Source organism: Pan paniscus, chromosome 14 (assembly GCF_029289425.2).
Source record: "Pan paniscus chromosome 14, NHGRI_mPanPan1-v2.0_pri, whole genome shotgun sequence".
In the NCBI taxonomy this organism is placed as follows: Eukaryota; Metazoa; Chordata; class Mammalia; order Primates; family Hominidae; genus Pan; species Pan paniscus.
The window spans coordinates 27,828,610-27,852,403 of NC_073263.2; the positions used below are offsets into that span (position 1 = coordinate 27,828,610).

Sequence of the window (23,794 nt, forward strand, 5' to 3'; positions counted from 1 at the left end):
TTTTTTTACATGTTAAGTACCTGATGCTCCTCTTTTAAAATCTTTTTAACAGTTTTATTTGCCATCAGCTTCACAGAGTTTGGCACATTGTTTCTTGAGGGTTGTCAGAATGTGGGGAGAAGAGACTAGTAGGTAATAATACTGGAAAAGATGGGTTGGAACTTAACTATATCACTGGAACTCAGAAATGAACAGGCAACCAAACCTTAAGACTTAATTATCATTTCTGCCCCTAGAGAACCTGTGAACCAGGAGCACCAAAACTTAATTAGAGCTTAGAACATTAGTTTTCATACATTTTTAAAAAATAGCAGCAGTACTCTTGTGAAGTCCTGTGTGAACCCCCAAACCTAAAGTTACGTAAAGCAGATAAAGCTGGAATTTACCGGTTCGGGTTTATTACATTAACTCATAAAGTTATTCAGTGAGAATAACAAGGCTATGCAGTATTTTATTGAATATAATAGCTTGAAATTGGTGGGTGAAGAATAATAATTAACTTTGTATCCCTCAAGTCTCCTTTTTTATATTTTTAATCATATAGTAAGATGAAAATCATGAATTCCATGGGTAAGTTGTGTACTCATGTGTTCAAGTTTCTCTGAGTACATGTGCATTTAAACAAAGATTATTGCAGAGTCACTACCTTCCTAATAAAAAAAATCTGTGTGTATGCACATTGGTGACAAGAGAGAGGCTTTACCTTGAGGTCTGCATGAAAATATCCTAACCCAACACAAAATTAAGTATATTGGTGTTGGTATGTTAAAACATGAATGCATGTTAATTTGACCTGCATTTGTGTGTTTTTATTTATTTAATAAATAGTGGAAAAACAGATAAAAAGAAATTCAAATCAGGCATTTGCAAAACCCCGAGGCACTGCTGGAAGCCTAAGGTGTAGTTAAAACTGTTTTAAAACCACTGCCATAGGTGGCCTGTTTCTCAGTAGGAGGGAATTTACCAGTACATAGGTTAAGGAGGCTGGAAGGCTGCAGCACTTTTCTTAGCTGAGATTCCTCATTTGAACCAAAGAGTACAGAAAAGTGATATAAGCGATTATTTTGTCATTCTGCAAAGGGTAATGTCTATCAGGTGGCATTATACAATGGGTGTTTAGCTCATTGGTGCTTAATCCCCCTGAAACCCCTTTTGAAAGGTTGGGAAAGTGAGGAATCAATAAGGCATTAAAAACCAAGGAACCAAACAAAAAAGACACTTAACCAAAATGTCAGATGCCTGTATTCAAATGAGTACAATTTTCAAGACAATGCATGGTCACTACTATATTGTATTTCACAAGTCTGAGCTCTTAGGCACTGAGTTTATGGCTGAGAATCAAGATTTGTTCATGTTAAAACTTGGAAATGAGAAAGATATATTTTAATTAGGATAGATTTTCATTTGATTAATTAATAGCATTGATACTTTTTTTAATGAAAAGTTGTATTGGCCACCTTCATGATTCTGTCTGGATGCAGGCTTGAGTAACGTTTGTAAACAAAAAAACTTTCAGTCTAATTCATACAAAAGGAAAAATGATGTTTCAGTGTTATGAAATTAGCTTGAGCTCTTTAGTTCCTTTTCTTATTTTCCCCCCTTTTTTTTCATAATAGTGTATTATAGATAAAACCACTAACTCATAAAATGGGAATGTTCCCTTGTTTTGTTATGGCATATCTTGAAGCTCAAAGGCTATGCATGTTGATTTTTTTTTTAGTTTAGACATAATAAGGAAGGCAAGCCACTATTTCAGGTCTTGAAACAGAACATGTTACTCTTTTCAATCTTTTGATTCAGAATATTTTATTTAACAAGTGAATCAGAACCTTGAATTTAAGGAATTATGTAACATTTCACTAGTTCATTATGTATGGCGTTAAGCAGAGTTACTCTAGATATCCAAACTGCTTTTCTGGTGGAGACTTTTAATCCCACCCCACCCCACCCCACCCCCAACACACACACACACACACACACACACACACACACACACACGGAAAGTAACCAACTTTTCAAAGATAAAATACAACAAAATGAAAATAACTTTGGCCCTTACAATACTTTCCATTTATGTTCCCTTCATATTTCTTCCCAGTGAGAAACCATATGGTTTGTGCTATAGCTTCTCTTGAAAACTTTGTTAGCTATTTAACAATCTCACTGTAACTGAGTGAAAGCTTTAATCAAGAACTGCCCATGACATATAGATGCCTTTGGTTCATTGGCTACTTCTGTAGTTGAAAGGAAGTTGAACTATTTTTTTGGACCCAATAAGTTTGTCCTTTCCACTTGGGTGTTGAAAGAGCTTATGAGCAGTAGCTGTTCTGATTTTTGTTGGTTGTTTTCTCTAGGGAACAAGCTACCCTCTGAGTCAGCACTGGACTTGAAGATAAATCCTACAATTCATGAAACTGACTGATTCGACTAAAGGATGGATAGTTTGGGCAGCGTTGGACAGCTCTATGAGGGGTCTGTTTGTTTAACTGAAGGGATTGTTGAGTTCAGCAACTTTTAATTCCCCTAATCATAAGGGGTTGCTGTTGTGAAAACAGGGTTTGTGAAGGAATCAGTTCTGGCAATTAACATCAGTATTCTTACTGACTTCGTTTTTATTTTATTGTCAAACTTCTTTAAAGTGGAGAAATTTTACTGCTTTTTTTGCCAGCAAGAATTTGTATGCACTGAGAGGTCAGCATAGAAGCTTTGCAGTCTACTTATGAATCCAAGTTTCTTTTTTTAAAATATGTGAGGTTATAAACATTTCTGTCAAGTAAACCTTTTGACACTTGGATTATTTCATCTTTACAAAGGTAGTATGCATTTGTGGCTTAGAATTTTTAAGATTTAATGGAGCTTAATTTGAGTAGTAAATATTTTGCTAGTTTAGTGAGTATATTTTGGCTTATGGCTAACATGCTTTTTAGATAACTTTTATTAATAAGATATAATGAATTTTTACCCTAAAACTTTACAGGCTTTTAAAAATCAATCTTTGAGGAAATGAGATTAATTATAATGTTTAATTATATGGATTTTTAATCTGAAACATGAGGGATTTAAGCTACAGAATAAAAATCTTCATACCCTAATTTTCTGGGCCATAATTATACAGGGATACAGTGGATTGTCTTTTTGAAGATAAAACATGCTGTGGGATGACATAGAAAATCCCAAAGCTGTGTCTGTGTGGTAACGCATATAATTTTGTTATTTAAGAATTAAAAGATTATAAATGTATAAATTTTATTTTAATCATTTGAAAGTTGGGATGGTTGAAAATATATAGAAGTAATGATTGTATTACCTAGCCAGTATTTGAGTAGATTCTTTAAATATCTTTGATTGATTAGGCTAGAAGTACAAATAGTCATCCGTCATGGCAGAGTTTAGAAAATTGGGGTTTAGACAAATGAGTTTGCAGAAAATTCAACTTTCGCTCCATAGCTGCATGATTCTTATTACCTTGTTAAGCTTGATACTTTTGATTAAGAACATTTTTTGCCAGATTTGATTTTCTCTGCAAAGGTTAATTTGATTGAAAAAATGAAATTATTTTGAGGAAAGAAGTAAAGGCTAGTATTATTTTAGTGTTTACTTTCTGATTCTGTTGATTTTTGGATGGTGAAGTGGTTGGTTTTATATTGTACACTCTATTCTGGGATGAGATCCATGTTTAAAACATACATATGCCTATGTCTTGTTTGTCCCAGTCATATCTTTATTTGTGTCCACTTTTAAATTTTCCTTTTCGGCCGGGTGTGGTGGCCCATGCCTGTTATCCCAGCACTTTGCTGGGAACCGAGGCGGCAAGGTTGCTTGAGTCCAGAGTTCAAGACCAGCCTGGGCAACATGTTGAGACCCTGTCTCTACAAAAAATACACAAATGAGCCAGGGGTGGTGGCATGTGCTGGTGATCCAAGCTACTAGGGAGGCTGAGGCAGTATATGATTGCTTGAGCCTGGGAAGTTGAGGCTTCAGTGAACCATGTTGGCGCCACTGCACTCCAGCCTGGGCAACAGAGTGAAACGCTGTTTCAAAAAAAGGAAAAAAGAAAGTTCTCTTCAACAGAAGGCTGTACTTGCATATAGTATGTAGTCATCTGGAGCTTGGGAATTTTTTTGACTAGGTTGCATCAATTGCAAATAATGCTGTGACATTCAAACTTTAATTGCAATAGTAATTATGCTGAAATACCTTCCTTAAACTCAGTTTCTTCTTCTATTAAGAAGAGCCAGTGATAGAAATGGTCTGAGGAATAAAGCTTGTCTCTGAAGCACTGAAATAACAAGTGGTGGTGGCAGGGGTGGGGGTTGTGAGGGAGGCTTCATTGAACTCAACTTTGGATAGTTTATTTATTTCTACTCTTTGAATCATAAGGAAAATCAAAGAAGAGACTTTATTAATTCTTAACATGTTTAGGACTCTTAGAATTTGGGGATATAAACACAGTGTCTGTGTTTTGGGCTATAAGTGTGTATTCTTTAATTTTGGGTGATTTGGGGAATTTGGTTAAAAATGAGTAAGAAGTATTTGTAGTAGTAGCGCATTTTTTGTATTTTGATTATGATTACATAAGTTCCTTAGTATGATTTTTCTCATGGCAAAAGCCCCAGATATTGGCCTTGTTATTAAGAAGATAATGCTTCACATGTTCTCAAGTCATCTGTTCAAGATGACATATGTTTTATTAATTTCTAATCTAAATCATTATCTTCAATGTAGTTAGACATGACAATTTATTATTGAGGATTTAGTTTGGTTATTGGAACTTCATTAAGACTATTTGTATAACCCATGTTTACCCAGATTGCATTGACCTAGAAAAAGTAACACATACTAGAGTAATGAGACTTTGTCAGAAGAATGTCCTTCATCCCAGCTTCCTTCACATTCCTCTATTTCTCTCATAGTGTCTAGTGGGTTGTTTCATGTTTGCTTTTAAATAGTATTGACTGACATATGTGCTGCTTGATAGCATGATCATTTACTTTTCCTCTGCCCCCAGATTTTTGTTATACTTAGTACTTCTTCCATGATGGCCTTTGTCATTGCAGGCAATTTGATGATGATAGCTATTGCTGTATTTAGCATCTTGGTTGTTGGTATCAAGAAAAGAGGAGATCTTCACCTCTAATCCATTTTTTTTCAACAAAATTATTTTTTTGAATAATTTCCCATCTACACAGTGTGCCATTTACATGTGTAGATGGGAATACAGAGAGGATTAAGGCACAGTTCTTCCCCATAGAACAATTGAATCACATGTGGTATTTGCAGCAAAAAGAAGAACAAAGTGATGGGAATAATTTTTAGATATGGGTGTCAAGAAAATCTTCATCAAGAAGGTATTTCAGAAGGATGAACTAGAATTTACTGTGAGGTTGAGGTTTAGAGTATTTGGTGTTGGCAAGTATGGCTGTTGATGTATGAGAGGAAGGAGAAGCTTTTTTGATGTGTGGGTACATGAAGCATCATGGTGTCTTCAGAGAAGCTGTATCAATCTTTAGAGAATTTGAAAAGAATCTTCATTACAATATTGTCTTCCAGTCTGTGAACATGGATGGGTTCTCCCTCTCCAGTTGTTCCCAGGTTGTCTTTAATGTCTTTCCACAAAGTTTTGTAATTATTCATGTTTAGGTCTTACACATATTTCGTTAGGTTTATTTTGTATCTTTATACAAGATGCTTTGTAGTACTCACTGGTATCATAATTCGTGTCTTTAAAAAAATCTTTTAAATGGATTATTTCTGATGTTTAGATATATGGTAAACTTTTGTATTTGGTCACCCTGATAAACTCTTATTTCAAATATTTTGTAGATTCTTGTATTTGGATGATGGCAAACAATGATAGCTTTATTTCTTCCCTTCCAGTTTTTTTCCCTGCCATCTTGTGCTGGCTAGGGCCTTTAGTACAATGTTATAGAGAAGTGCTCATAGTTGATATTTTTGTCTTGTTACTGATTTTAAAAAGAATGTTTTTGATATTTCCCTATTTAGGATGATCTTCACTCTGGAATCTCAGATGCACTTGATTTGGATACCCTTTTTAACTTTTCTGGTTGAAGCAAATATTCCAGATTTTACTGGAATGGATTTAAAACCTTGACACTAATTCATGAGGCATTTATTCAGTGACTTTTATGGGCCAAAAACATAAGCGAGACAAAAATTTTCACTTTTATGGAATTCACAGCTTTTATTTTTCATTTGTGTCTGTCTTCATTTGAATTACTTACACTTTGAATTACTTGCCATTATCATAATGAAAATGTTTTAATTGGTAGGTGTTGCTACATTGACTTAAAAAGATACCAGAAGTCTACGGCAGTGTTTATATTCCACACAGCCTTTTAATAATGGTCTGATTAAACTTTTTTTTTTAATCTATGCCAATCTGAGAAGAGGCCAACAGTGAGCCACTTTTAATTTCTATCTCTTTAGGTTTTGTTTTTGTTTTTGTTTCTGTTTTGAGAGGGAGTGTTGCTCTGTCATCCAGGCTGGAGTGCAGTGGCATGATCTCGGCTCCCTGTAAAGTCCGCCTCCCAGATTACAGTGATTCTCCTGCCTCAGCCTCCTGAGTAGCTGGGATTACAGGTGTGCGCCACCACGCCCAGCTAACTTTTGTATTTTTAGTAGAGACGGCATTTCACCATGTTGGTCAGGCTGGTCTCGAACTCCTAACCTCGTGATCCACCTTCCTCGGCCTCCCAAAGTGCTGGGATTTGCAGGCAGGAGCCACCGCACCTGGCCTAGTTCTTTTTTTAAAACATAAACTCTTTCAGAAAAGATGCATCTTTTTAATTAGCACCAGATGTGAGCATCTTTTTATGTTCGAGGCATTTTTCTTTTCTGCAAACTGGCTAGTTGTATAATTTGTTCATTTTCCACTGCTTGCTTTCTGTTTTCTTTATGATTTTAAGAACTGTATGTTAAGCAGACTAGCGCTTTATTAAGTGTTGTAGGTATCTTTTTTTGTTCTGTAGCAATTTTTGTCTCTTGAAGAAGTTAAATTGATGAACATTTTATTTTTTGATCTTTGGATTTTGTTTCTTCATAACAGCATATTTTAAAAAGTAGTCTGAGAGTTATTTTATTTTAAACTCTTAAATATTTAGTCTGAATATTCATGTGAAATTTATGTGGGTGTAATGAATGAAAGGGAGATTCACTTTTTTGATTTTATCTATATAACCATCTGTTTGTTTATTCACTTTATTGTTTAGTAATGGCTAGCAAGTTGTCACGTCTGATTATTGAGCAGGTCATCTCCTCCCTTGAAGTCTGAATATAACATAAAGTATAACCTTTATGTTTTACTGATTTTATATATACATATTTGAGATCGGTTTTGGTGTCCTGTTCTTTTGCACTATTCATATGAGCCTCTATCAAACATCTATCTTCATTACTGTAGGTTTGATCATTTTTCAGTGTCTAATGGTGTTATGGCCCACTTTTATCTTGTTTTTGTTTTTTTCTTTTAAATTTTCTGCAATTTCATCCTTAATTGTTTTTCTTTTCTTCAGTAGTTTTTTTCTGGCTATTCTTGATGCTTTTTTTCCCCCACATAGATATAATTAGCTTGGTTAATATTTTTATTTTGTTTTATTTTATTTTATTTTATTTTTGAGATGGAGTCTCGCTGTGTCGCCCAGGCTGGAGTGCAGTGGCGCGATCTTGGCTCACTGCAACCTCCGCCTCCCGGGTTCAAGCGATTCTCCTGCCTCAGCCTCCTGAGTAGCTGGGATTACAGGCACGCGTCACCACGCCCGGCTTATTTTTGTATTTTTGGTAGAGACAGGGTTTCACCATGTTGCTCAGACTAGTCTTGAACTCCTGACCTCATGATCCACCCACCTCGGCCTCCCAAAGCGCTGGGATTATAGGCGTGAGCCAATGTGGCCAGCCAGCTTGGCTAATATTTTTAAATCTTGTTGGTATTTTTATTGAGCTAGCATCATAATTTTAGATTATTTTAGGGTAGAATTGACATCTTTATAACAAATAAGTATGAGTGTTTATTCCCCTTTGTTTAAGTAATCTGTTATTTCTGTCAGTAGGTTTTTATGTTTTCTTCATACAGGTCTTATACAGTTCTAGTTGTTTATATCTACAGATTTTATCTTTTTTGTTGCTGCTAGTAAATGTAAGTGGGTTCCTTTTTTTTTTCACATTGTATTTCATTGTCCCCCCAACACCCCTCCCACATTTGATTGATAGTCTTCTTGATCCCTTTTGATTCCTCTTCCCTACCCCCAAGCAGTGATTTGAATATTAATTTTTTCATTGAGATATAATTCACATACCATAAAATCAATCCTTTTAAAGTATGTAATTCAGTAGGTTTTAATATATCAAAAGATCATGGAACCATTACCATTCAAATTCCACAGCATTTTCATCACCCCAAAAGGAAACTTTGTATCTGTTAACCAACACTTCCCGTTTTTCTCTCTCTCCATTCCCTGAAAACCACTAATCTATTTTCTGACTTTTTATAGATTTGCCTGTGCTGCACATTTCATATAAATAGAATCATATAATATGTGGCTTTTTTATGTCTAGCCTCTTTCAGCTAATGTTTTCAAGGTTCATCCGTGTTGTAGTGTATGTCAGTATTTCCTTTTTATGGGTGAATAATATTCCATTATGTGGATATATCATATTTTGTTTACCTGCTTATCAGTTGATAGACATTTGGATTATTTCCACTTTTTGGTAATTATGCATAATGCTACTATGAGCATTCATGTACATGTTTTTGTGCGAACCTATGTTTTTAGTGCTCTTCGGTAATATGCCTAGTAGTGGAATCACAATTCCACTGTTAGGGTCATAGCAATTGATTATAGCCATCCTAGTGTGTATGAAACAGTATATTATTGTGGTTTTGATTTCTGTGTCCCTAATGACTAAAGATTTTGAGGAGTTTTCCATGTGCTTATTGGCCATTTGTATGTGTTCTTTGGAAAAAAATGTCTATTCAAATCCTTTGCCCAGTTTTAAATTTACTTGTTTGATTTTTTTAAATCATTGTGTGGTTTTTATGTTCTTATTCATACTAGACCTGTTTTTTTTAAATTGATACATAATAACTGTACATAATTTGCTGGTATGTGTGTTATTTTGTTACATGCATATAATGTGTAATGATCAAATTAGAGAAATTGGGATAGCCATTCCCTCAAACATTTGTGTTGGGAATATTTCACTTCTTCTCTTCTAGCTATTTTGAATTATACAATAAATTGTTAACTGTAGTCACCTGCTATACTATTGAACCCTAAGTCTTATTCCTTCTAACTGTATTTTTGTACCCGTTAACCAACCTCTTCAGTCCCCCACCCACCAACACTTCTCAACTTCTGGTAACCACCAGTCTACTTTCTATCTCTACGAGATCTACTTTCTAAGCTTCTGCATATGAGTGAGAACATGCAGTGTTTATTTTTCTGTTCCCGGCCTTATTTCACTTAACATAATGACCTTCAGTACCATCTTGTATTGCTGAAAATGACAGGATGTCATTTTTTTTTATGACTGAAGAATATTCTATTGTATGTATGTACCACATTTTCTTCATTCATCCATTAATGGACACTTCAGTTGACTCTGTATCTCGGCTATTGTGAATAGTCCTGCAATAAACGTGGGAATGTAGATATCTCTTCTACATACTGATTTCTTTTCTTTGTATAAACCCAGCAGTGGGATTGCTGGATCATATGGCAGTTCTGTTTTTAGTTTTTTTGAGGAACCTCCATACTGTTTTCCATAGTGGCTGTACTCGTTTTCATTCCCATCAACAGCATACCAATGTTCTCCTTTTTCCATATCCTCACCAGTATTCATTATTTTTGTCTTTTTGATAAAAGCCACTTTAACTGGGGTAATATGATCTCATTGTGGTTTTGATTTGCATTTCCCTGGTGATTAATAATGCTGGACTTTTTTCATATAACTTGGTCATTTGTATGTCTTCTTTTGGGAAATGTTGGTCCTGATCTTTTGCCTATTTTAAAATCAGACTATTTGGATTTATTTTTTTATTTTTATTTTTATTTTTTCTATTGAGGTGTTTGAGTTCTTTATACTAATCATCAATTTCCCGATGAAGGGATAGTGTGCATATATATTCTCTCTTTCTGCAGATTGTCTTCACTTTGTTGATTGTTTCTTTTGCTGTGCAGATACTTTTTAGTCTAATATAGTCCCATTTGTCTATTTTTGCTTTTGTTGCCTGTGCTTTTGAGATCTTACGCAAAATATCTTTGCCCAGACTGATGTCCTGAGGGCTTTCCCAATGTTTTTTTCCTAATAGTTTCAAGTCTTAAATTTAAGTCTTTAATCCACTTTGATTTGATCTTTGCATATGGTAAGAGAAAGGAATATAGCTTCATTCTCTGCATGTAGTTATCCAGTTTCCCAAACACCATTTATTGAAGAGGCCATCTTTTCCCCAATAGGTGTTCTTGGCACCGTTATGGAAAATTAGTTGCCTATAAATATGTGTATTTATTTCAAGTTCTGTGTTCTGTTCCATTGGTCTGTGTGTCTGTTTTTATGCAGGTACCATACTGTTTCGGTTACTGTGACTTTGTAATATATTTTGAAGCAAGTAGTAGATGTCTCGTGCTTTGTTATTTTTGGTCAGAATGCTTTGGCTATTCAGGTTTTTGTAGTTTCATATGAATTTTGGATTGTTTTTTCTGTTTATGTAAAGAATGTCCTTGATATTTTGATAGACTGTGTTGAATCTGTAGATTGCTTTGGGTAGTATTAACATTTTAACAATATTAATTCTTCCAATTCATGAGCATGGGATATGTTTCACTCTTTTTGTGTCCTCTTCAGTTTCTTTCATCAGTGTTTTATAGTTTTGCTTGTAGAGATCTTTCACTTCTTTGGTTAAATTTATTCCTAGATATTCTATATTTTTTGTAGCTATTGCAAATGGGATTGCTTTCTTGATTTCTTCTTCAGGTTGTTCACTGTTGGCATATATAAATGTTACTGGTTTTTTTAAGTTGGTTTCATATCCTGAAACTTTTACTAAGTTTGTTTATCACTTCTGACAGTTTTTGGGTGGAGTCTTTTGGTGTTTCTAAATATAATATCACGTTGTCTACAAACAAGGATGATTAGATTTAGATTTTTCCTTTCCAAACTGTTTGCCTTTGTTTTTTCCTCTTGCCTAATTGCTGGGGCTAGGACTTCCAGTACTATATTGAATAAAAGTGATGAAAATGGGCATCCTTGTCTTGTTCCAGATCTTAGAGGAAAGGCTCTTTTTTAAAATTTTTAAATTTAAGACAGGGACTCGCTCTGTCACTCAGACCGGAGTTCAGTGGTGCAGTGTTGGCTCACTGCAACCTCCGCCTCCTGGGCTCAAGCAGTCCTCCCACCTCAGCCTCCTGAGTAGCTGGGACTACAGGCGCATACCACCATACCCTAATTTTTTGAATTTTTAGTAGAGATGGGGTTTCACCGTGTTGTTTAGGCTGGTTTAAAATTCCTGAGCTCAAACCATCTTCCTGTCTTGGCCTCTCAAAGTGCTGGGCCAGAGGAAAGGCTTTTAATTTTTCTCATTCGATATGGTGTTAGCTGTGGGTTTGTCATATATAGCTTTTATTGTTTTGGTTTAAGTTTCTTTTTTACCCAGTTTGTTGTTTTTATCATAAAGGGATGTTAAATATTGGCAAATATTTTTTTCAACATCTGTTGAACTGACCATTGCATGTTAGACCTTTATTAAATATATGATTTGCAAATATTTTCTCCTATTTTGTGAGTTGTCTATTCACTTTCTTGATAGTTTCCTATGAGTTACAAAAAGTTTTAAATTTTGATGAAGCCTGATTAAAAAAATGTTTTTGGTTGCTTGTGCTTTACTTGTCCTATCTTTTACTTATTTATTTGTTTGTTTGTTATTTATTTCTTGCATCTGCTCCACTGGCAATACTTGTCTTAGCATAAGAAGCCATTGCTCGACTAAAAGTCACAATGGTTTATACCTATGTTTTCTTTGTTGTATTTTGTGCATTTAGGTTTTTGATTCATTTTGAAGTAATTTTTGTATATGGTATGAAGTAGGTGTTGGATGTTATATATTATGTTTCTGTTTCACGTGGTCACCACTAGATTTTTACCATTCATGCTTTAACTAAGTATGGAATTGTTGAAGAGATGGGCAGTAAAAATATTAACAGAAGATTTTTATTATTTTTTTTTTGAGGTGGAGTCTCACTCTGTTGCCCAGGCTGGAGTACAGTGGCGTGACCTCGGCTCACCACAGCCTCCACCTCCTGGGTTCAAGTGATTCTTCTGCCTCAGCCTCCCGAGTAGCTGGGACTACAGGTGCCTGCCACCACACCTGGCTAATTTTTTGTATTTTTAGTAGAGACGGGGTTTCACCATGTTGACCAGGCTGGTCTCGAACTCCTGACCTCAAGGGATCTACCTGTCTCAGCCTCCCAAAGTGTAGGGATTACAGGCGTGAGCCACCGCGCCCGGCCAATAAGAATTTTTAATGACTTTGAGCCTTCCTGTCCCCCTTCAGTGTTTTAGTTATCTAGAATTTTAGTTACACTTTGACTTTTATTCTTTTACTGTCAGTGCTTATTCAGATTTTCTCACATATTCTTTCATTCCATGCCTTTTAAGAGGGGAGTTTCCTTTTTAGTGAAGTTGATCTTTTAATAGTTCTTTCACCGTGGAGATGCTAGTGACAAACCTTAAACATGTCTTTCTTTCTTCATTTGTAGATTGTATATAAATTTCAAGTAGACAGTTATCTTTTCTCCTTTGAAAATTTCATTGTTTAGTGTTGCTGATACAGTTAGCATAATTATTTTTCTTTTGTTAGATCATTTGTCTCTTTTCTGGTAGCTCTTAAGATTTTCTCTTTGTCTTTCGCATGCTGCATTTTTGCATAATTGGTAGAAAGGACTTATTTTGCTCAGAACTCTTTTTTTTTTTTTTTTAACAGCATCTCTCTGTCACCCAGGCCTGAGTGCAGTGGCACGATCATAGCTCGCTTTACCATTTTCCTCCTTGGGCTCCAGCAATCCTTCCACCTCAGCCTCTTGAGTAGCTGGGACTACAGGTGCATACCATGTCTGGTTTATTTTAATTTAATTTTATTCTTTTTTGAGACGGAGTTTCACTCTTATCACCCAGGCTGGAACAGTGGTGCAACCTCTGCTCACTGCAACCTCTGCCTCCCTGGTTCAAGTGATTCTTCTGCCTCAGCCTCCCAAGTAGCTGAAATTACAGGCATGTTGCCACCATGCCTGACTAATTTTTGTATTTTTAGTAGACACGGGGTTTCAGCATGTTGGCCAGGCTGGTCTCAGACTCCTGACCTCAGGTGACCCACCCGCCTCGGCCTCCCAAAGTGCTGGAATTACAAACATGAGCCACCGCACCCGGCCTAATTTTTTAATATTTTTTGTAGAGACGGGATTTCACCATGTTGCCCAGACTGGCCTCTAACGCCTGGCCTCAAGCAGTCCGCCTGCGTCAGCCTCCCAAAATGCTGGGATTACAGGTCTGAGCTACCACATTCGGCCTCTGCTGAGAACTCTTAACTTAGGACTTCTTGAGTGAGGAGTTGTGTGCTGAGTTCTTGAAAATCACAATTCTTTTTTTTCGAATGTTGCTTCTCCAGTATTCTTTTCTTCTTTTCCTGGATATTTACATTTTCATTATTTTGTATCTCTTAACTGCTCTTTTAAATTTTCCAGGTTTTATTTCTGGTTAATTTCCTCAGATCTTTATTTATTTATTTATTGTTTCCCTCTTTGATTTATCTAATTTATTGTTTCACTCTTTGATTTATCTACTTTGCTATTTAATGTATCTTTTGATGTTTTTTCCCTTTAATTTTAATGCTTATATTTTCACTCTTCAAGAGCCAGTGCACTCTGTTTTAGAATTACAGACACCTTATTCTTTTGTGATGTTTGTCACTTCTTTCATATTCTTAATCACCTCAGTAGTAATTATATTTTATAATCTGTTTTATATGGTTCTGTTACCTGGACTCTTTGTTCTTGTGTTGCTAATTCTCAAGTATGTTGTACATGCTCGTTCTTATGAGTTCTTTTAAGTGCGATTATTTTCTGTGGAAGGTTCTTGTATGTTGTCATTTTTGTGGAAGTGTTCATCAAAATAGTTTGGTGTTTGCTTCAGCAAGGTGTCTGAAGAATTTTTCCAAAGTAGGTCGAGTATTGTGTTGATTTCTTGTCGGGATTCCTGTAACATGGAATCTCATGAGGATTTTCTCTCTTATACTTATGCATGGAACAGGCATGTGGTTTCCATTTCTCTTAAGACGTCACCCCAGTCCTCCAACCTTCCTCCTTTTTCTCCATTGCTCTTCGACAGACAGGCTTCCCTTTTTGTTCTGTGAGCTGATAGAAATGTCCTGTATTTACTGCTTTTCCAGAGTCCTGGTTTTACACAGCGGTTTTAGTTTCATTTTCTGTATTCTGTGGGCTGATGGCCACATTTCGTGTACCCTTGTGGGCCTTAGAAACTCAACTTGTAGAGACTGTATCTGACCTAGCTTTTAATTCCCCAAACTCCACGACATAACCTCCTGGCTTCAGATTCTGCTTTAGTTTCTTGCTCTTGGGGTTTGTTTGTTTGTTTGTTTGGTTTTGAGACAGAGTTTTATTCTGTTGCCCAGGCTGGAGTACAATGGTGTGATCTCGGCTCACGGCAACCTCCACCTCCCAGGGTCAAATGATTCTCCTGCTTCAGCCTCCTGAGCAGCTGGGATTACAGGTGCGCACCACCACACCCAGCTAAATTTTGTATTTTTAGTAGAGATGGGGTTTTGCTGTGTTGGCCAGGCTGGTTTTGAACTCCTGACCTCAGGTGGCCTGCCTGCCTCAGCCTCCCAAAGTACTGGGATTATATGTGTGAGCCACTGCGATGGGCCCTTTTTTTTTTTTTTTTTTTTTTTTTAAGATCAGGTATATTTTAAATGTTGGGATGTTGTGTTTTATCTCACAGTTCTGTGCGTTCATAACATTGGTAGGGGTTGAGGGAGGGTGTCCATGTTAGTTTAGTCTCTCATTTTCCAGAAATAATATTGTCCTAACTGGTTGGTTGTATTTAGGAAGGGTGCTGATTTGGTATATATTAATTTTCTAATCATTAATGAATTCTGTAATTATTTTTCAGGAGTTTTTTATGTTGTTTCTCTTAGGTTTTCCAGAAATAGAATTGTGTTATCCAAAAAAAAACAGTGATGCTTTGCCTTTATAGATTAGCCTTGAAGTTTTTAAAATCTCATTTCTTTCTTTTGTTAGTTCCAGTTAATTTCTCCAGTAGACATTCCTGTATTGTTCCTTACTTTTATTTGAATTGGGTACTTTTGAGAATCATTTTTCAAATGCCCTAAAGCAGTTAATTTATCATATATTACTTTTAAATATCTCAGTTTGCATGTTCACTTTAGAAGTTACAGTGTAATTATTGTATACTGATGTCATCAGAATGTCATTTCAAGAGTAAATGACAAAAAAAATACAAAAAATGAAATACGAAAGTGAAATATTCTTAATTTAGAATATTTAAAATACAAATTTTCATCCTTCTAGATTGTTGTTATGCTGATCTTCTATGTATTACTATATTTGCTTTAGTGCTGTGTTGATTGTCAGTTAATATCAGGGTGTTCCAGTAACCATTGGTAGCCCTTTCCCTGCTGTATATGGAAAGATTGAAATTATACAAGAATATTTATGTGTGAAACATGAAATTTCTAAAGAAGAAGAAACTTCTATTACAGTGTATCTGATGTACCTCATTATTAAAAGAAGACCTTTAGTTTTATTATATCAAATGGTTTCCTGAAACCCTTTTAGCGTAAGATTCCTGTGGTTAAACATTAAATAATGTGCAATGGAAGATGTCATTTTAAATTAAGAATTCTTAACTTTCAATCAGATTTTCTTAATTTGAGCAGAATCTGCTCATTTTAATTCAGCAGCCTATTTTAAACTACTTGTTCCTGTAGTGTGGTTCTATTCTTTCTTGCTGTTTATAATTTAGTACTGTGTGTAGGCACTTAAGAATGGGCATCTTGTTAGTATTGTCTTCATAATACTAAATACAGAATACCTCTCTCCAAGTGGATGTGTAGATATTTTACTCAGTTCTTTAACACACTTATAAAATATACAGATGACACAAAGCTGTGTCTTTTGTGATTAGATTAGGTATTTCAGTAATTTAGTTTTTAATTTTCTATGCAATTTAAGTATCCTATTATCCTTATTGGCGGGGGTGGTGATGCTTACTGTTGTACATGTTTTATTTTGAATGTTCTTTCTTTTCTTTTTCCTGCTTTCCTTTTTTTTTTTTTTCCTTAGAGAGACAGGGTCTCGCTATGTTACCCAGACTGGAGCACAGTGGCTGTTCATGGGCGCTGTGTGGCTCATGCAGCCTCAAACCCCTGGGCTCAAGCGATCCTCCTGCCTCAGCCCCCCAGGTAGCTGGGACTACAGGCTCACACCACTGCACTCAGCTTACATTTGAATGTATTTAAGTAACTCCAGTCAGCCTCAGCTCAGATGAACTCAAATTTTATTTCTGCAACTTTATGTTAAAATAACCTCACAAAATTTAGAATTCTTAAGAGAACTCTTGATATCCTATAGTAAATTCTACTATAGGTGAATTTCTATCTTAACTCACCTTAGATTGTTTTTATGGTAATCTCTTTCCACGTACTCAGCCTTGAAGAGAGATTCTACTTTTTGTCTCACTTATATACCTACTTTGATGTCAGAATCTTTCCCTTCAGCCCATGCTACACATAGCCCCATCCCCACATAGCTTTAGTAGTCACACTAAAGCTAGTAAAACATGTAATTGATTTCCTGTTTTCGTATGTGTGTAAGACTTAGGAATTGGTCAACTATGTAGCATGTTGGCTGAGAGCACTGACTTTGGAATTAAATCAACCTGAGTTTGAGTCTTGATTATGTTGCTGAATTACCTATATTTGTCCTTACAGTAATTATTTTGATCTTTTAAGTTAGTTTCTCCTCTGAAATAAATATGCTATACCTACCTCACAGGGTGGTTGTGAGGATTAAGTAGATTGATGGATGTGGAGCCACTTAGATTAGTGCCTGAAACATTGAAAGGGCTCAAGAATTGTAGTTCTGTTGTATTACTTAATGTCATAATAGTAAACAAATTTACTCATCTTTGGTTACTTGGCCAGTTTATTTTGGAAAGTCTTAGAGACTAGCTTTAGGAAAATCTGTCTACATGCATTTCATTTTAGACAAGTAGGGAGTTTTTATCCATTGATAATAGTCTAATATAATTTTTGCTGTATGGATTAACCTTTAATTAAATGTACAATATAGAGTTAGATTTAAAACAGCTCTGGAATAGTTTAAAAAAAAAATTAAAGGTTTTATAAATATAGTAATTTGGCTTCATATTTTTTTTAAGGAGTTTGGGTTTTTTTAAAGTTTCTTTTATACACATTTAAGACATAACTCAAGAATTCCTATCCTATTTTAATCTCAATGCAGTAGACATTGTGTTATAGTAGTAGGAGTACTAGATTGGGAATTTGGAGAGTTGAGTTTGAGTCTTGGCTTTGCTGTTGACTTTGCATGTATGTCCTGTGGTGTTTATAGCCTGATTTACCTCACCTACCTACTTTAGTTGCTCAGAAAACCAGAAATAATTATGTTGAGGCTCTTCAGAAAGTACAGAGGGCTATCCAAAGAAAAGAAAAGTATTACCTCAGTTCTCTGCTTATTTTTGTTCACCTACATGTTTTCAGAAAACATGTTGGTATCTTATGAATTATTAGAAATTGAAACTCATATCCCTGTTAATCATAATTTTGTGACTAGGGCATTTTTGGTAACCCTTTTCTTATATTGTGAGGTGGCATATTATTTCAGTGGTGAAGGTTTTTAGGCATTCACCAAATAGCCAGAAAACAGTTCCTGGATAAACTTATTTTTTTCAGGAAGGGTAACTGTTGCTCTAAATACCCTTTTCAGTCTGCTCAGAACTGATCACCTCCATTAAGCCTTTGATTAACGCTACCTGGTTTTAATTAATTTGCATTTCATCAGCATTTATGCATGTAGTTTATAGTGTATTAGTTTATATTTGGGGTTTTTTAAGTTATTTTATGTCTTTTACATGTGACCTGGTCTTTTTTTCTCAGCTAGCTTGGAATCTCCTGAAGGGTAAAGACAATTGTCCTTTCCCTTTCTTCACAATAAACTCATAATAGAGGGTGCTTTGCACATAATGTTTCTTACTGGTTGTGGTTGTTCCACTGGAACATAGTGGTTGTTCCACTAGAACATAATGGTATCAATTGGCCTAATTCTAAATAGTATGCATCTGTAGAAATTTTCAGAGTATGCCTGTTTAGAGTTAATGACAAAAAGGCATCAAAACAACAGACTGCTTGATATTAAAAATATGGCACTTAAGCTGCTACGTATTTCAACTTTTTTTTTTTTGCTTTTTCAAACAGTTTTGTTAATTATATTTGGCTGAATGAAATCTGGTAGCTCTTCATTAGATAATTTGAATTTTTAATACTGTAATATGTTTGGGGAATGTGCTATTTGTATTGTTAATGATTCTTAATAAAAAAGGAATTATGCCTTTTATAAAATTTTTTCGTTTATAAAAGGCATAATTTTATAAAGAGCCACAATTCTGTTACTTCCCACTCTTCCATTAATTTATTAAATTTTTGGTCACTCTTGCTATTAAAGTTCCTGATGTAAACCTTGATATGGAGGAGACTATTCTTGCAATAAATCTGCTAACATTTGGAAATAACTACATTTGAAAAAAGAAACTTTACATTTGCTTTAATCAGAGCTTTTTCTACAACAAAACAAGATAAAATTATTTCCTTCATCTTTGCACTTACGATCCCAAAGATGATGTTTCTTCCAAATGAATGTTTGCATTTTATTTTCCAGACTTGTTCTCTAAAACCAATTATTGCTCCATTAAGAAACATTTTTACATCTTCTTCAGGAATGTCGTTGTCTGCTGGGTCTTCCCCTCTTCATTCCCCCAAGATTACTCCACATACTTCTCCTGCTCCCAGAAGAAGAAGTCACACTCCAAATCCAGCAAGTTACATGGTGCCTTCTAGTGCCTCTACATCTGTTAATAATCCTGTTTCTCAGACTCCGTCTTCTGGTCAGGTGATCCAAAAGGAAACTGTTGGTGGGACGACTTACTTCTATACAGACACAACTCCAGCACCTTTGACTGGAATGGTATGTCTCCATTAAAGAGGAAATTTTAGTACTCTCTTGTAACAGGACATTCTTAGTTGTGAGGCGGTCTACCCCCTCCTGCAGCTTTTTATTGTGATGCAAAAAAGTATTTCATTTTCTAACTTAGATGAGAAGTCTAGTCTCTTCTTCTCAACTCTTCAAATGAATCTAGTTCTGCCTTACTAATAATTCTAGTTTTGGACTAAACTGGTTTAATCAGAAATTAGATTATATCCATGCTCTTATTTTAGTCTTTATGGCATGTTTTGCTTATGGGTTTACCTTGTACTAGCTGGAATTGATGCCTGCTGACATTTGTTTATAGGTATAGATAGTTTAACCTCAGTAAGAAGCTAGAAAAAGTAGATGGTATGTCCTCAGTAGTTACTGGAAGCAAATCAATGATAAACCCTTATTTCAGATGAGGTAGTTATTTAACAGCTAGATCTGTGGATGGTGGAGTGACACATAATGATAAGGGGCCTGCAGTATGGCTCTTATGCTCAGGAGGTAGAAGAGTCAGACCCAAGAGAGCCATGATTATAGATGGCGAAAGAGCTACCAAAGGACTGGCGATGAAGTGAGGGAAGAATCATGAAACAAATGGGAAGAGGTGGCCCCAGAGGAAACATGAATATTAAGACCAAAAGAGGAAGAACATGGCCAGAAAGAAAGATTTCTTATCAGAGTCAATTAGTAATGTTCCAGGACAGGGAGAAGGAACAGGAGTCAGGGGGCGAGAATGAATGGGGAAGGAGAGGGAAGGATTCCATGTTACGTAAATTGTACCTTTTTTAGCTTCATTACTTCATCCATATTCAAAAATTATTTTATTTACCCTAGAAAAATAAGTAGTAGATGAAGTGAGTGAGAAAGTCAGAGTCCACTAAAACAGGGGTCCTCAATCCTTGGACCAGAGACCAGTGTTAGGAACCAGGCCGCACAGCAGGAGGTGAGCAGTGGGCGAGTAAGTGAAGTTTCATCCATATTTACACCCACTCCCCATTGCTCTCATTACCATCTGAGCTCCTCCTCGTATCAGATCAGCAGAGGCATTAGATTCCATAGGAACATGAACCCTATTGTAAACTATAAATATATTGTAAAATACATATATATTTTATATATATGTAAAGTTATTAAATTATATAAATATATAATTAATATAATTATATATAAATATATTATTAATATAATTATATGTAAATATATAATTAATATATAAAATTATATAAATATATGTATTTTTTGAGATGGATGTTCGCTATTTCACCCAGGCTGGAGGGCAGTGGTTCAGTCTTTGTTCACTGCAGCCTCCGCCTCCTGGGTTCAAGCATTCCTCCCACCTCAGCCTCCGTAGTAGCTGGGACTACAGACGCACACCACCATGCCTGGCTAACTTTTGTATCTTTAATAGAGATGAGGTTTCACCCAGTTGATCAGTTGGCCAGGCTGATCTCAAATTCTTGACCTCAAATGATCCGCCCACCTTGGCCTCTGAAGTGCTGGGATTACAGGCGTGAGCCACCATGTCCAGCCTAAACTATGCTATCTTATGTAAGGAAACCAACACAAGAAAAAAGAGATATTATTCTCCCTGCAGACACAGGCTAAAGGAAACCTTACAAGTATCGCAAAACTGCTTCCTAGTTGAGATCCAGAGCAGAGCAGTCATGTTAGGGCAGCGCAAATCAGCTGAATTCGTTTTTAAAAGAGAAAAAAGGTTTCATTGTTTAAAATGAAAGAATGAAAAAATAGAAAAGATATTTAAAACTGAACTTTGATTTTGTATCATGGACCAGTGAAGGAGAGGCAGAGAAAAGAGTGATAAAGAGAACAAAGGGTGGTGGGATGAGTCCAGTTGGAAGAATGAAAGACAAGAAGCTGGAAGCTGATTTAGTAACTTTATTGTAGTTTGCTTGGAAGGTAAATGTATTATTGTATCCTTCTGTTCACTTAAACTGCTGACCTGGAGTAGGTTTGAATAACACTTTGTTTAGTTTGGCCACAAAATGCCTGTGAAAGGGGAAATTCTTTGGGCAGCCAGGGCAATATCACTTCCTTATCTCCCAGTACCCAAACACCTTTAGTTTCTCCTTCCTTCCTTCCAGTTGCTTTCAAAAAGTGGCGATGAACTGCTTGTATAGTTGCCATTTAGTATCCAAGGGGGATTGATTCCCGGACGCCCACAGATAGCAAAATTCCTGGGTGCTCAAGTCCCTGATATAGAATAACATAGTATTTGCATAGATCTTATACACATCCTCCTGTATACTTTAAATTATCTCTAGATTACTTATAATACCTAATGCAGTATAAGTGCTTTGTGAATAGTTGTTATAATGTATTTTTAATTTGTATTACTTCTTATTTGTTGTATTGTCATTTTTTTCCCCTGAATATTTCCTACCCATGGTTGGTCGAATCCTTGAATACAGAACCCAGGGATAAAGAAGGCTGACTATGTGACATTTCTTCCAAAGAGCTACTTTTATCTTCTCAATGGAGCTTAAATTTTACTGTATCTGAAGAAATGTTTTCTTTCTCATTAGATTTTTTTTTTTTTTTTTGAGACAGAGTCTTCCCCTGTCCCCCAGGCTGGAGTGCAGTGGCACGATCTCGGCTCACTGCAGCCTCCACTTCCCAGTTTCAAGCGATTCTCCTGCCTCAGTCTCCTGAGTAGCTGGGATTATAGGTGCCTGCCACCAAGCCTGGCTAATTTGTTTTTTTTGTTTGTTTGTTTGTTTTTTTTTTTTTTTTTTGAGATGGAGTCTCGGCTCTGTCACCCCAGCTGGAATGCGTTAGTTCAATCGTGGCGCACTGCAACCTCTGCCTCCGGGTTCAAATGATTCTCCTGCCTCAACCTTCCGAGTAACTGGGAGTACAGGTGCATGCCACCACACCCGGCTAATTTTTTGTATTTTTAGTAGAGACAGGTTTCACCATGTTAGCCAGGATAATTTTTGTATTTTTAGTAGAGATGGAGTTTTACCATGTTGGCCAGGCTGGCTCATTAGATTTTTAATTGATTACTGAAATATTATGTTTACTTTTATTTTTTTAATTTTTTATTTTATTTATTTATTTATTTATTTTTTGAGATGGGGTTTCATTCTTGTTGTCTAGGCTGGAGTACAATAGCACAATCTCCACTCACCACAACCTCTGCCTCCCTGGTTCAAGTGATTCTCCTGCCTCAGCCTCCTGAGTAGCTGGGATTACAGGCTTGTGCCACCATGCCCCACTAATTTTGTATTTTTCAGTAGAGTCCAGGTTTCTCCATTTTGGTCAGGCTGGTCTCGAATTCCCAACCTCAGGTAATCTGCCCACCTCAGCCTCCCAGAGTGCTGGGATTACAGTTGTGAGCCACCGCGCCTGGCCGAAATATTATTTTTAATATGAATTCTTTCAGAAAGTATTCTCTAACAGCTATTCTCTGAGGTTTTTACTTCAATATTATTTAAAGATTTAAAATGTATTAAAATTTATTGCTGTCATGTAAACATTAAAATTTTATCAAAACAATAATAAAGCTTATTGATTATGAAAAATTAGTCAGGCTGGGTGCGGTGGCTCACACCTGTAATCCCAGCACTTTGGGAGGCCGAGGCAGGTGGATCACCTGAGGTCAGGAGTTCAAGACCAGCCTGGCCAACATGGTGAAACCCTGTCTCTACAAAAATACAAAAATTAGCTGGGCATGATGGTGGGTACCTGTAATCCCAGCTACGTGAGGCTGAGGCAGGAGAATCACTTGAACCCGGGAGGCAGAGCTTGTAGTGAGCCGAGGTTGCGCCACTGAACTCCAGCCTGGGCAGCAGAGCAAGACTCCATCTGAAAAAAAGAAAGAAAAATGAGTGATTACATTTGCCCCCTTCCTACCTTTTTAGGTGTTTCCAAACTATCATATTTATCCTCCAACTGCACCTCACGTTGCTTATATGCAACCGAAAGCAAATGCACCTTCCTTCTTCATGGCTGATGAACTCCGACAGGTATGCTTTCAGAATTCATTGTAGGAATACTTAATGTCTCCTGTGCTTTAGTGAACAGGGGAAAGAACAGAGCTCTTTTCAAATCATATTATTTAATCAAATATGCTCTAGTAAATTAGAAGTTTTAATTGGTATTTTTTTTAAGGAAACCTGCCTTTTAAAAAAATTTCAAATAAATTATGTGGCAGGATATAAAACATAGAATAGCTGTTTAAATGGTTCACTGTTCTGTACTTCATTTTATTTCTATGAAAAGGCTCTTTGAAGTATATAAATAATTTAAATGGTTTCTAACAGTATTTTTCTAATAGGTGTAGGTTAAAAATAAGTAGTTTGGCTCAGGAAATAACTTTAAGAGAGCTCAATATTTTTTTAAAAGAATGTTTTTTAAAAGTTTTTTGTTTTGTTTAATTTTTGGTAAACAGCTAGTTATTTCGTATGTAGAATTTCACTTTACACTCAGATTCTCAGAAATAATTTTGTTTCATAGAA

At 35.9% G+C, this 23,794-nt stretch overlaps 1 protein-coding gene across 7 annotated transcripts in view; it reads left to right on the forward strand.

Annotated features, from left to right (window-relative positions):
* PAN3 (poly(A) specific ribonuclease subunit PAN3) overlaps nt 1–23,794 on the forward strand; it is a 162,755-nt gene that overhangs the window by 104,974 nt on the left and 33,987 nt on the right. For all 7 annotated transcript variants that reach the window (XM_034936502.3, XM_034936498.3, XM_034936499.3 and 4 more), the window contains 2 exons: nt 19,060–19,307; nt 23,198–23,302. In XM_034936502.3, the coding sequence (XP_034792393.3) occupies nt 19,060–19,307; nt 23,198–23,302 (353 nt within the window). The remainder of the gene's footprint in view (nt 1–19,059; nt 19,308–23,197; nt 23,303–23,794) is intronic.